The sequence below is a fragment of the Giraffa tippelskirchi genome, chromosome 5 (assembly GCF_054371585.1).
Source record: "Giraffa tippelskirchi isolate mGirTip1 chromosome 5, T2T-mGirTip1v1.2.pri, whole genome shotgun sequence".
NCBI classification, from domain to species: domain Eukaryota; kingdom Metazoa; phylum Chordata; class Mammalia; order Artiodactyla; family Giraffidae; genus Giraffa; species Giraffa tippelskirchi.
This window is the reverse complement of record NC_137279.1, coordinates 52,563,913-52,577,012: the sequence shown is the minus strand read 5'-3', so window position 1 is coordinate 52,577,012 and position 13,100 is coordinate 52,563,913. Positions and strand designations below refer to the sequence as shown.

Sequence of the window (13,100 nt, the reverse complement as noted above, 5' to 3'; positions counted from 1 at the left end):
GATTTAAATAATTAGCATTTCATTCAAATTAATTGCATATGTCTAACAAGGTATATAGGTGGAAAATTTTCAGAATACTGGCTGTTTTACTTTGTCATTAGCTACGGGAATGGTTAACTCCAAAAGAGCTATTAAAGGAAAAAAGCAGTTAACAATTAAAGAGCTACCGTAATTTTGCCAAAACATATCAAGGAAAAACTAGTTTACAAAAATACACAGAGTTAAGGGAGTATAGTCTCAATCCAGACAATTTTTTAGATTTAGACAGCCCGTCAGCTATCCTCTAGATGTGGGAAGGCAGAGAAGAAAGGAAGCGAGGGAGGAGGCAGTGGAAAGGGAGACCTATAAAATATAAAACAAGCATATAGTGCTGGAATTCTCATCACCACTAAATCTGATTCAAAACAGGGAAAAACTTTCTAAGTATCATGAGACAGGATGTTCTACTCTGTCCAGAAACTTACACGAGAAAATCTACTACACCAAAGTAGAGAATTTAATGGAATGAAAGCTTTTGGCAGCTATTTTTTGGCGACTAAACCCAGTTGTTATAATGACAAAACTATTAAGAAATGAAATGAAAGCTAAGTCAACTGATCATGAGGGAGGATCAAATAAGAATTATAAACTTTCTTATTTTCCACCAGAAATCTTTGAGATTATGAATAGAAAATCCATATGAAGATTTTCTACCACCAACAAATAAAGTTAAGAGAGATCAGTGGTGTGGCTTTAGAGTTCATATTTAAAATAAATACTGAGAAGTATATAAGTTACTCTCTAAAAAAAGATTCATCTTAAAATAATAATACAAATAAATATCAATAATCTAAGATCTAACAAAGCATTTATTCATCAAATAGTTTTGAAATCTTACTGTGAGCCAATAGCAAAAAGTTTCATAAACAAACTACTTTAGAAATATGGCGGTTTTTTAAAAAATCTTCTTTTAAAGTTCCACAAATTGTTGAATGGCTGGCATAATTCTAAAATCTGTCACTGCTACAAATACATTTAAAATGGTAAAAGCACAAAGAATGTAATTCAAAATAGAAAACATATAGAATAGTTTTGCACAGACTAATGTAAGGAACACTCTCTGTTTTTCTCTTTTAAGGAAACACAATCGAGTTTCTTCTCCTTTGGCTTACATGCCAGGTCTGGCATTCAATTAATTTTGCAGACCTAATAGTTGGTTTCAAAATTTCCCATAACATGTTCTTTAGACTCAATGAAATATTATAAAGAGAAGAGGAAGGAGGCTTCCAAAAGCAAACAAATTTAAGAAATACTCCATTACCCAAACTCTTTAAAAATCCAACATACACATTAGCATGTTAAAAGCCCTGAAAAGTTATAAACTCTGTTGATATAACATCTATTAATTTTTCTGAGTCAATGCTCTCCAGATAATGCCTGGGAAATCTTTGCTTTCTAATCATTTATTAACTTGGAGTCTCTGACTTTTTCCTTCAGTTCAGTTAGTTTAGTTACTCAGTCATGTCCAACTCTTTGACCCTATGGACTGCAGCATGCCAGGCTTTCCCATTCATCACCAACTCCCGGAGCTTGCTCAAACTCATGTCCATCAAGTCAGTGATGCCATCCAACCTTCTAATCCTCTGTCGTCCCCTTCTCCTCCTGCCCTCAATCTTTCCCAGCATCAGGGTCTATTCCAATGAGTCAGTTCTTCACATCAGGTGGTTAAAGTATTGGAAGCTTCAGCTTCAGCATCAGTCCTTCCAATGAATATTCAGGACTGATTTTCTTTAGGATGGACTAGTTGGACCTCCTTGCAGTTAAGGGACTCTCAAGAGTCTTCTCCAACACCACAGTTCAAAAGCATCAATTCTTTGGTGCGCAGCTTTTTTTATAGTCCAACTCTCACATCCATACACGACTATTGGAAAAACGATACCTCTGACCAAATGGACATTTGTTGGCAAAGTAATGTCTCTGCTTTTTAACATGCTGTCTAGGTTGGTCATAGCTTTTCTTCCAAGGAGCAAATGTCTTTTAATTTCATGGCTGCAGTCATGATCTGCAGTGATTTGGGAGCCCAAGAAAATAAAGTCTGACACTGTTTCCATTGTTTCCCTATCTATTTGCCATGAGGTGATGGAACCGGATGCCCTGATCTTTGTTTTTTGAATGTTGAGTTTTAAGCCAGCTTTTTCACTCTCCTCTTTCACTTTCATCAACAGGCTCTTCAGTTCCTCTTCGCTTTCTGTCATAAGGGTGGTGTCATTCAATTATCTGAAGTTATTGATGTTTTTCCTGGTAATCTTGATTCCAGCTTGTGCTTCATCCATTCCAGCATTTCGCATGATGTACTCTGCATATAAGTTAAATAAGCAGGGTGACAATATACAGCCTTGATATACTCCTTTCCCTACTTGGAACCAGTCTGTTGTTCCATGTACAGTTCTAACAGTTGCTTCTTGACCTGCATACAGATATCTCAGGAGGAAGGTCAGGGGGTCTGGTATTCCCATCTCTTTAAGAATGTTCCACAGTTTGTTGTGATCCACACAGTCACAGCAAACTATGGAACTTTTTCCTTAAGTGACATTAAATAAAGCCTACATGTCAAAGTGACTTTTTTTGCCCACTGTGAATGTTTCATCTGTATTTTTAAGGAAAGTTACATTTTTTAATGCAATGCTGCTGCTGCTGCTGCTAAGTCGCTTCAGTCATGTCCGACTCTGTGTGACCCCATAGACAGCAGCCCACCAGACTCTGCTGTCCCTAGGATTCTCCAGGCAAGAACACTAGAGTGGGTTGCCATTTCCTTCTCCAATTTAAATGCAATGACTTGCCTTATATTCATAATGTAGTACAGAGTGATGGGGAGTGGGGACGGGTCCTTCTCCCAAGCCCAAGAAATAGGCAGGCAGGCACAAGCTCTCTCTGGAGACACAAATGGCAGCCACATATGCCTCCTAGGCAGGTTTTTAAATACTAAATACCTCAGAAATCAGGTCTCCAGGAAAGGAGGAGGAGCAGACTGCCTCAAAAGGCAGAAGTCATTTGAAGATTTAGAGATGGTTTTCAAGACCATTTAGGGTTATCTTATCCTTCACTTCATACACAAGGAATTTAAGGCCCAGAGACAGAGCCAGGGTTCAAGACCAAGTCTTCTCACTTCAAATCTCAGGCTCATTCCTCTAGGTCATGCTGCCTCCTGGGCCTTATGGAGGAGTAGATCCGTGTAAGCTGAAAAGAGAGCAGCTGGGCACCTACTATAAACAGCTATAAGTTAAAGATTAAACAGCATTATCAAACACCCAGCTTCAGCCTCAGGAAGTTAAAAAAAATTAAGAAAAAGCTGATTTTGTCTCATTAGTCTAATCATCATCATATGCCAAAGCTCATTTCTTGATAACATTTTAAAAAACTGTAGTATGTTTTAGGTCAAATCACTTTATATTTGAGTTCATATTAGATCCTATCTAAGCAGTAGATGTTGGAGATGAGGCATATAAGTAACTTGAGGCAAACAGGTGATTAAACCATGGCTGTCAAACTTTTTAATTTCCAAAGCTTTCATTTTGATTCCATATTCATAACATGCTTTGTTAGCTATTAAAGTTACATATTCAGATAGCTGAGATTGTTTCAAAATGTAGATGTTTTAACCCTTAATTCTGTGACATCAGCTGATCACATCCTAGTCATTCCTAGACAGATAATCACAAATCTTGGACGTGATAAAGCATATAGTCCTTTTCCCTTTCCTTTTGCAAACCAAATATTTCCTCTGAGCTAATTATTTTCCCGGGCTAAAATCCTAAGTTTCCTAAATCTATCATCAGTCAGTTCAGCTGCTCAGTCGTGTCCGACTCTTTGCAACCCCATGGACTGCAGCACGCCAGGCCTCCCTGTCCATCACCAACTCCTGGAGTTTACTCAAACTCATGTCCATTGAGTTGGTGATGCCATCTATCTATCATCGATACTAGCAATTATTAAGGAAAAAAGAAAACTACACTTTTAAATTTTAAAAGTGCTATTTCTTTTTAAAACACAAAGTAAAGATACATTAGATAACACAGACTCTAAATAGTTTTAAATGCAAACATACTAACCTGTGTAAGAAATATGACTGACCCTAATCTTTGGGAGTTTTTTCCTTTTCAAACTCTTATAAAGAAGAATCAAATGAATACAAGCCTAAGAAGTGGTCCAAGAATCATTCTCACTCCTTGTACAAAAAAAGGATAAAAGCAAATTAAGTTGCCATAGTTTTCACAATGTCTTTTCTTAATAAGAGGAAAACTGACATTACTTTTTTTCATTATCTATGAGATTAAAATCTGACTTAACACATTACTTTTTTTCATTATCTATGAGATTAAAATCTGACTTAACATTGGACCCCTTGAGCTAGGAGAAAATATGGATTGTTTCCTCCCATTTCTTCTCATTCTGTTCAAGTAAAGCTTCTTAAAATATCCCATTTTTCACAGTCTTTAGCAGTACAGGGAATCATGTTGACACATTAAAATTTTAATTCAATGAGAAAGGACACTCTTGAAACATTTTGAAACTTTATGCTTTTATTTTGTTGACGGACTCATGCCAAATTTTTGACTTGAACTAATTTCAGTGGCGGCTTGTTTGGTTTTTGTCTGTTTTGAGAGGAGGTGGAAAAAGAGTTAAGGGAGTCCAGGGTTAAGAGATGGAATGCAATTACTCACAATCTCACTCCAGTCTCTGGTTCCCCCTCCTCCCAACCAGAGAATGGATGGTCTCCACTAAAGTTAAAGTCTAAATGGCTGAGAAAAGAAATTCATTAAGTGAGAAATTCACTGCATGGTAAATTATGTGATATCTCTGATTACTTAATGATCAGCAAAGCATAATCAGTATCATTCTTTGTACTTAAGTATAATGGCTTTTGTTGTTTGTTTTTGCTTAATGGACTCAAAAGACAGAACCTTTTTCATTTGGAATCTGATGTATCTAGAGATTATTTTATGGTACCTTTTGTTCTTCTGTGAATTCAGAATTATTGTGTTGAGCTTGGGCCTCTTTTTGTAGGTGTCTTGCTAATCTGTAAGAAGAAACAAACATTCTTTAGAAGTGAAGGACAGCAAAGTATTTCCAGTACAACAAGGTAAAACAATTTAAATCTTAAAAAACAGTGAAGTACAATAACACTTTTCTTCTGTTTTCAAAGTATAAATCCACACTATCATTAGAATCTAACTTTGTGCAACAATGAAAATAAGATACAATACTTTTCATACCATTTCACTGGGATAAATTTCAGCTCGAGACCATAAAAACAGAATCATAGAACTGGAAAGAATTTCAAATGACATCTAATTCAACTTTCTTCAGTACACATGATTTTCCTCTACAATAAACCAATAGCAGTTGTCCAGATTCAGCTTAAACACTTCCAGTGAACACCAATAATAGTACTGACCAGAGATATTTTATCAGTCTATCATTAATTTGCTGATAAGACTAGTTCAAATTATAGCTGTAACAAAGTGATGATACTCTATCAAATTATACTTTTGAACATATCTTTCAAGGCAAATAAAGAAAATTCCCTACCGATCAGTCATGGAAATCATTGTTTGCCCAGTTATCATCATACTTATAAACAGCAGCTAGCGTTGGATCAATTTTCAAGGATGGATCTGTGTTACAAGTCCAAGCTCAACAATAAAGATCTAGAGCTATTTCTGAGACACCAAAAACCAAAGGAATGATCCTTACAGCTAAACAATAAAAAGACAAATAACTAAATTTAAAAATGAGTAAAGGGTTTGACTGAACAGACATTTTCTCCAAAGAAGATATAAAAGTGTCCAATAAGCACATGAATATAATATCATTAGTCATTAGAGAAATACAAATCAAAACCACAATGAGACACCACTTCACACCCATCAGGACGGGTATAACTTTTAAAAGAGGGGAGAAAAATTACAATGGGTGTTGACAAGGATGTGGAAACTAGAATCCTTACACTGAAGTAAGGAAAGTAAAACGGTACAGTCATTGTGGAAAGCAATTTGGCAGCTCCTCAAAAAGTTAAACACAGAGTTACTATATAACCCAGCAGTTTCAAAATCCTATGTATATTCCCAAGAGGACAGAAAACATGTTCACACACACACACAGTACATAAATGTTCACAGCAGCAGCATTATGCATGATAGCCAAAAAGTGCAAAAACCCCAGATAAACAAAATGAGGTGCACACATTCAAAGGAATATTATTTGACCATAAAGAATAAAATACTAATACATGCTACAACATGGATGAACCTTAAAAACATTATACTAAATAAAAGAAGTCAGATGTAAAAGATCATGTATTACTTGATTCCATTTACATGAAATATCCAGAATGGGTAAATCCATAGAGATATAAAGCAGACTAGTGGTGGTCAGAGGCTTGGGAAAGGAGAGAACTGGAAGTGACCCATTTCAGGTAAAGGGTTTCTTATGAGGGTGATGGAAATGCTTTGGAATTAGATAGTGGTGATGCTGGCATAACATTATGAATAGACTAAAACCTACCAAATTGTACAACCTCACAATGATAAAGCTCATGTTATATGATATTTATTTTAATTTTTAAAATTTGCGGGGCAGCAGAGGGTGGGCGAAACAAAGAACCAAAAGGACTTTTTTGGTGAAACATTTTATAACTGGATAAAGAATTTGAAACTACAATTCCCAAGCATACTATACTATCCCAGGTGGGGAACCGAGGCAGGGATACAAGAGGTGCATGTGCTGGATTTCCTACCAAGCCACAGCAAAAGAAGTTCACCATGTTTCCAAAAAGCCTTAGATGGAAGTTCAATTCTAAGTAATCGTTATCTTTAAAGATCAGGCATAAAGTTCACTTGATGACCTCTATTCAGTCTATGAAAGGTCCACATTCTTCTTATCATAATGCAAGAAACTCCTACATGAAATCATAACATTTACCAGGATAGTTCTACTATGTTACTTAAAATGTTTCCATCCATTTGTTTCTTTTCCTCCCAAACTGGAAATCCCAGAATATTTTTCCTAAAGTGTCATTCCTAGACCCACTCTTTGCAGATTTTAAGCAGGAGTAAGTATGATTAGAAATAGACAAAGCCATACTTGTCCCGTACAGTACTTCATTTACTTTCTAACTCTTGCTAGTTTACCATCTACATATAGTTCTCTTTAGGAATCACAGTCTACACTTAACAATGTCAACTATACATCCCTGAATTCAGGGAAGCTATAGTGTGGCAGTTTCTTTATTTGACTAGTTCCACTTGCTTGGAGAATTCCATGGACAGAGGAGCCTGGTGGGCTGCAGTCCACAGGGTCACCCAGAATTGGACACAACTGAAGCAACTTAGCACACACACACACCCACACAATATGCCAATAGTGACTGTTAACCTAAGCAGGTCACTGTCAGAAGAAAGGCTATAGGAAATATTTGCAAATCATATATCCTATCTCATGAAGGACTTATATCCAGAATATACCAAAAAACCCTTCTAACTCAATAGGAAAAAGACAACTGAAAAATAGGCAAAAGGTTTGAAGACATTTTACAAACAAGATTTACAAGGAAAATAAGCATCACAGAAAAATAAGCGTCAAAGAAAAGATGCTCAGTAGCATTAGTTGTAAAAGAAAGACAAATTAAAACCAGTGAAATACACTATATACCCACTAGAATGGCTATAATCAGAGAGACACATGATAACAAATGCTGCCAAACTGGATAAACAGGAACTCTCATATATTGTTGGTAGAAATGTAAAATGGTACACCCAGTTTGATCAACCATTTGGCAGTTTCCTTTTAAAAATCAGACATAAATTTACCATATGAGCCAGCAATTCCACTCTGTGGGTAATCTACCTCTAGAAGAATGAAAATACACATGCACATAAGGGCTTGCACGTAAATGTTCACAGCAATATTAAAAAACTAGAAAGAATTCAAATATCCATCGATTAGTGAATGCATACACAAAATATGGTATATCCATACAATGCAACGTTACTCATCAGTAACAAGGAACAAAAGACTGATAGATGCAACAACATGGATGAAACTCAAACATCGGATGCTAAATGAAAGAAGCCACAAACAGATCATATGATTCAATTTACATAAAATGTCCAGAAAAGATCATCTCATCTTTAGAGACAAAATGTAGATTAACAGTTGCCTGGGACTAGAGTGGGAATATGGAATGACTGCAAATGTGCAAAGAGATCTTTGTGGGGTGATGGAAATGCTGTAAAACTTGATTGTAGTGATGGTTGTGCAACTTGGTAAATTTACTAAAAATTCATTGAATTGTAAAATGGTGAATTTCACTGTAGATAAATTAAACCTTAATAAAGTTATTTTTAAAAACTTTTTTTAAAACCTAGGCAAAAAAACCAAACCCATAAACGACTGCACCATTTTAAGACAAAATGAGACATAAATCTGTCCACCAAGGAAAAACCAACATGCTCTAGGTATCAGAAGAGCAAGTAAAAGAGTTGACATTCTATTAGTAAAGGTGAGAAACCTACCAACTGTTCTTCTCTAGAGAATAACCTCAGTTTACAAGGGTGCCTACAGTTAATACAGGACTATTCTCAAGGGGAAGTTTTAAATATACTTAAAGAACATAAACAAGTAACCCCGAGAAGTCCCACAGCAATCTATGACAGTTCTTCTCAAACTATCTAGAGTGAAGGACGAGCTTTTTCCCCCAAATCTGTTCTAGCCTAATGCTTTTATAAAATAAAAGAAAAACAATCAGGAAGATGTCAAATTGCAATAAAGTTCCTAAATCTTAAATCCCAATTTCTTTACTTATCTCACTGCATACCAGTAACAGTTTGCAGACCAGCAAAGATCTGGGACCACACCTTGAGAGGCGCTGATATTAGACACAGTAAAGATGATTAATAGGTATTATCCAATCTTCAAACTCACCCATTCATTTAACAAATATTTATTGCGCATCCATGTGCTGGATCAATACCTTAAGGTTGATTCTATGAAATAAGGAAAAGAGAGTCCATGCCACTCTATCCTAAGTTAGGGGGCAGGTACCCATCTCCAGGCTGCTGAAAACAGGTAACCTGCTAGATAAGAGTTGTTTTTAATTGACCGTGCATATTTGGGGGAGCAATTTTAGTTTTGACATAATTTGTTTAGATTTTACAGTAGTATCGTGGCATCAACTCCTTAATGCTTCCACAGCATACTCCTGAATCAAGCCATTCACTAGAATACAACAGTTATATAATATCTAGATAAGAGAAGGAAATGGCAACCCACTCCAGTATTCTTGCCTGGAGAATTCCATGCACAAAGGAGCCTGGTGGGGTACAGTCCATGGGATCGTAAAGAGTTGGTCACAACTGAGCGACTAACACACACACACACAACAGCCTACTACTACTCTGGACACTAAGCATACAGTAGAGAACAAAACAGACAACTCCCCCTATTTTCTGTCCTCAAAGAGCTTACATCCAAGTGGAGAAGGAGACAACAAACCGAATGAATACAAAAAGTATATTGTATTTTAAATGGCGGTAAATACTATGGAAAAAACCAAGATTAAGGGGTTGGATTTGCAAGAGTGAGGTAAGAGTGGGACTGGATAGCAGACTTAACCGAGCAATTTTATTTAATTAATTTCTATTGGCGTATACTTGCTTTACAATGTTATGTTAGTTTATGCTGTACAGCAAAGTGAATCAGCTGTATGTTTACACGCATCCTCTCTTTTTTGGATTTCCTTCTCACTGAGGTCACTGCAGAACACTGAGTAGAGTTCCCTGTGATCTACAGTAGGTTCTCATCAGTTGTCTGTTTTATACACAGTATTAACAGTGTATACATGTTGATCTCAGTCTCCCAATTCAGCCCACCCTCCTCCCCTTTTAACTCGGCAGTTTTAAATAGGGTGGCCAGAGAGGGTCTCACAGGGAAGATAATTTGGACAAAGACCTGAAGGAGGTGATCCAGCAACCCAAACAGACAACAGGGAGTGTTCCAGAAAAAGGACAAATGGCCTAAGGCAGAAGCAGGCTTTAGGAAACAGCAAGGAGAGTGGTAGCACTTACTCTTTTCATACTTCTGTGACAGAAATACCCATTTGTTTTAAAATTCTCCATTAGACTCAGTACTATGAGGGTGATGTCTATATGCTTAGCTCTCACTTGCTGACTGAGTGATGAAACGGTTCCAGCTATGATATTCTTACCTTACAATAGGTACAAACATGCTCATTCCCTCCATCAACATCAACATCCCATGAACACACTCCTGTATGTTGCAGGGTTGTAAAAACACTGCTGGCTTCCCCATCAGAAAGGCCAATTCTCCCAGACGCCTCCTCCTTCTCTCAGTATATAGTCAGCGGCTAAATCCTGTCCATTCTTTTTCACATCATTTAGTGGCTCCCAAATCTTCTCTTTTTCGGCAGCTTTTCTCACAGATAATTCAAATAAAACAGACGTCTGGGCTTCAAATTTGTGAGTATATTAATTTTAAATTCAACTTCATTTTATATGTAGCCTGTATGTTTACAAAGTTTAAGCCAATCATGACACATTTCTATTCAAATTTGACATTAGTGGTTTTTATAATAATTTGAGAATTACTCTGAATCATGACGTTCAAGGTTAGTAACTGAGGTTCAACAATAGATTTGTCTGTGCCTATTACTCCCTTACTGAGATGTTTTTAGGAATTCTAGCTAAACAGCTTGCATATTCAATTTTCCTTTGTAACTTCAATTGGACATGGTATTCTTCACTTTCCATTGTGAGATCTGCTGCTAAGTGGCAGCAGCTGCGAGGTCCCATCATCACAAGTGAAAGGCAGCTTTAGATTTCAGGCTATGCAAGTTCAGTTAAGATAGAATGAGGATGCCTGGTGCTCACGAACTGGCTACAGAATGGAAGGATACACTCTCTGGTAACGAAGGAAGTCTTCTAATGTGTCCAATTCACTTACACAATGTATCAAAACATTCGTGTTTAACAAAATGTCTTAAACACTACACAGTAGAGCAGACAGGATTCGAAATTTTTTAAAAAAATCCCAGACTTCAGTAATATAGTTGTGTGACTGCAGATAATCCCATTAACCTGAGCTTCAGTTTCCTCACTTGTAAAATGAGAATAATAACACTCTTACTGAGCAGTTGCAAGAATAAGTGAAATCAAGTGAAAGTGCAAAACAAAAACCAGAAGTTATCACACATGGCAAAATGCCCCAAAGCATGGTGATTTTCAGGGCTTTTGAAAAATGGCAGGCAATTCGAAGTCAGTAAGGTGAGATAGAAAACATATATGCAGGATTTCTCTGGCGGTCCAGTGGCTAAAACTTCCACCTTCCAATACAGGTGTTTCGGGTTCAATCCCTGACTGGGGAGCTTGACTCCCACATGCCTGGCAGCCAAGAAATCAAAACAGAAGCAATATTTTAACAAATTCAATAAAGATTTTCAAAACGGTTCACATTAAGGAAAAAAATCTTTAAAAACATCTACGCATTTAAATTACCTTAATGGTCAGATAAAAACAAGTAACTTCAAGGACCAATCCTGTATTCTTTCCAAAAGACGTTTGAGAAGGAAAAAAAATTTTTTTTTTACTAACACATGGTTTCAAACAATAACTTACTTTAAACCAAGAGGTAATTAATGTCAACAGTTTGCAAACAATAGCATTTTAGCAGGCAGTTCAGTAAAATGTGCAAGAAACCAAGCAAGGTTTTATATATACGCAAACCTGGCCTTATAATTTTAAAAACATCCCTCAAGTTTTGGGAGGAAACCAGAAAAGGCAAGAAACTGGACTTGGGTAGATCAAAGAACCCGGTGCTCACTTGTACCCGGCGGCTATACATTATACACAGGAAAAGGAGGAGGGACCCGAGGAGGGAGTGGTGGCTCCTGTGCGTGGTCTATTAATTCACATTTTGCTCTCTTCTGTTCACATCCTGCGCGGACTCCACCCAGAGCAACCGAGCGAGGGGCGGGTGGGACTCACCCAGCCCAGCAAATAACAGTCCTAGAAACCGAAACGGATTCGAGGTGAATTGGGAAAACAAGGCTTCCCAGAAAGAGGGGTGGAGAAGGGGCGCGAGAGGGGACCTTTCTTTTGGCTGATGAGACCTCCGGTCTCGATGCTTCCAGAGGGCTCCCCCTCCCCTCAATCGCCACCCGTTCCCTCCTGTCCCACACAGGGGAGGAGGAAGGCACCGTACACAGAGCAAGGCCACTCATCCCTGGAACGTGGGCGGAGAACACAGAAGTATTCCTCAGAGATTCTAAAAGAGAAACTGAGGGGCGGCAACGTGAGAGAGGCGGAGGAGAGGGGAAAAGGAAACTGCGGAGCGGGGGACCCGGGAGACGGTGGCAAGGAACTCAGTAGCAGCCTGAATGGGCTGGCGCCCCGGGAAAGAAGGGCTACCTGTTGCATTGGAACTGGCCCGGCGGAGGGCGAAAAACCCCAGAGAGCGGACCGTTGTCTCTGGGGCCAGTGAGATCTCAGCCCCAGTGGCTGCGGGGCCCCACCCTGAGAAGCCTTGGCTACAGATACAGTGATGAGAGACACCCACAGAAAGAAGGGGGGAGGCGGCCGACTGGACCCGGTCTGGCTCGCTCCCGCGGTTAGTCACTCACATCTGATACTCGTCTATCGCCTCCACCAGCTGGCCCCAAGAGTCGAAGTCGGCGCCTCTCCTAAAACTGGCGCCCCAGCGCTGCAGCAGACTTCGGGTCACCTCCGACATGGCCGGTCCCCACCCCGTCCCCTCCCGCCCCTACCCCCAGGAAAGGCCGGGCTCTAGGGCGCCATCCTCCCCGGGCCTGGCCCCGACATTAACAGGGCCAGGAGGAACCGCTACGGCCACCGCCGCCACCCGCCAAGGAGCCGCCCAAGCCCATTTGCCGCCACAGCCAAACTTTGCGGCTCTGAAGCGGCCGCCCCGCCGAAGCTCCGCCCCCAAGGCCCCGCCCCGGGTTAGGTTGAGGCCGCCCCGCTCCCCCAATCGGCTGCCATTGCTACTGAGGAATTCTTCCTCGGCTTAGGAGGCCCGGCCAGCCATGC

General features: G+C 39.0%; 1 protein-coding gene across 7 annotated transcripts in view; it reads right to left on the bottom strand.

The window, feature by feature from the left end:
- AIDA (axin interactor, dorsalization associated) overlaps positions 1-12,971 on the bottom strand; it is a 48,729-nt gene extending 35,758 nt beyond the window's left edge. For 5 of the 7 annotated variants that reach the window (XR_014053545.1, XR_014053544.1, XR_014053543.1 and 2 more), the window contains exons 1-2: positions 12,674-12,971; positions 4,987-5,056 (exon numbers count right to left, since the gene is read on the bottom strand). Coding sequence is in view for 4 of the 7 variants with exons in the window: in XM_081489900.1 (XP_081346026.1) it covers positions 4,987-5,056; positions 12,674-12,783 (180 nt within the window). In the remaining 3 variants the exon portion in view is untranslated. Of the gene's footprint in view, positions 1-4,986; positions 5,057-10,243; positions 11,436-11,549; positions 11,598-11,874 lie in introns of those variants that run through there. The other 2 variants (XM_081489904.1, XM_081489901.1) reach the window with 2 other exon arrangements.
- Positions 12,972-13,100: the final 129 nt, after the last annotated feature.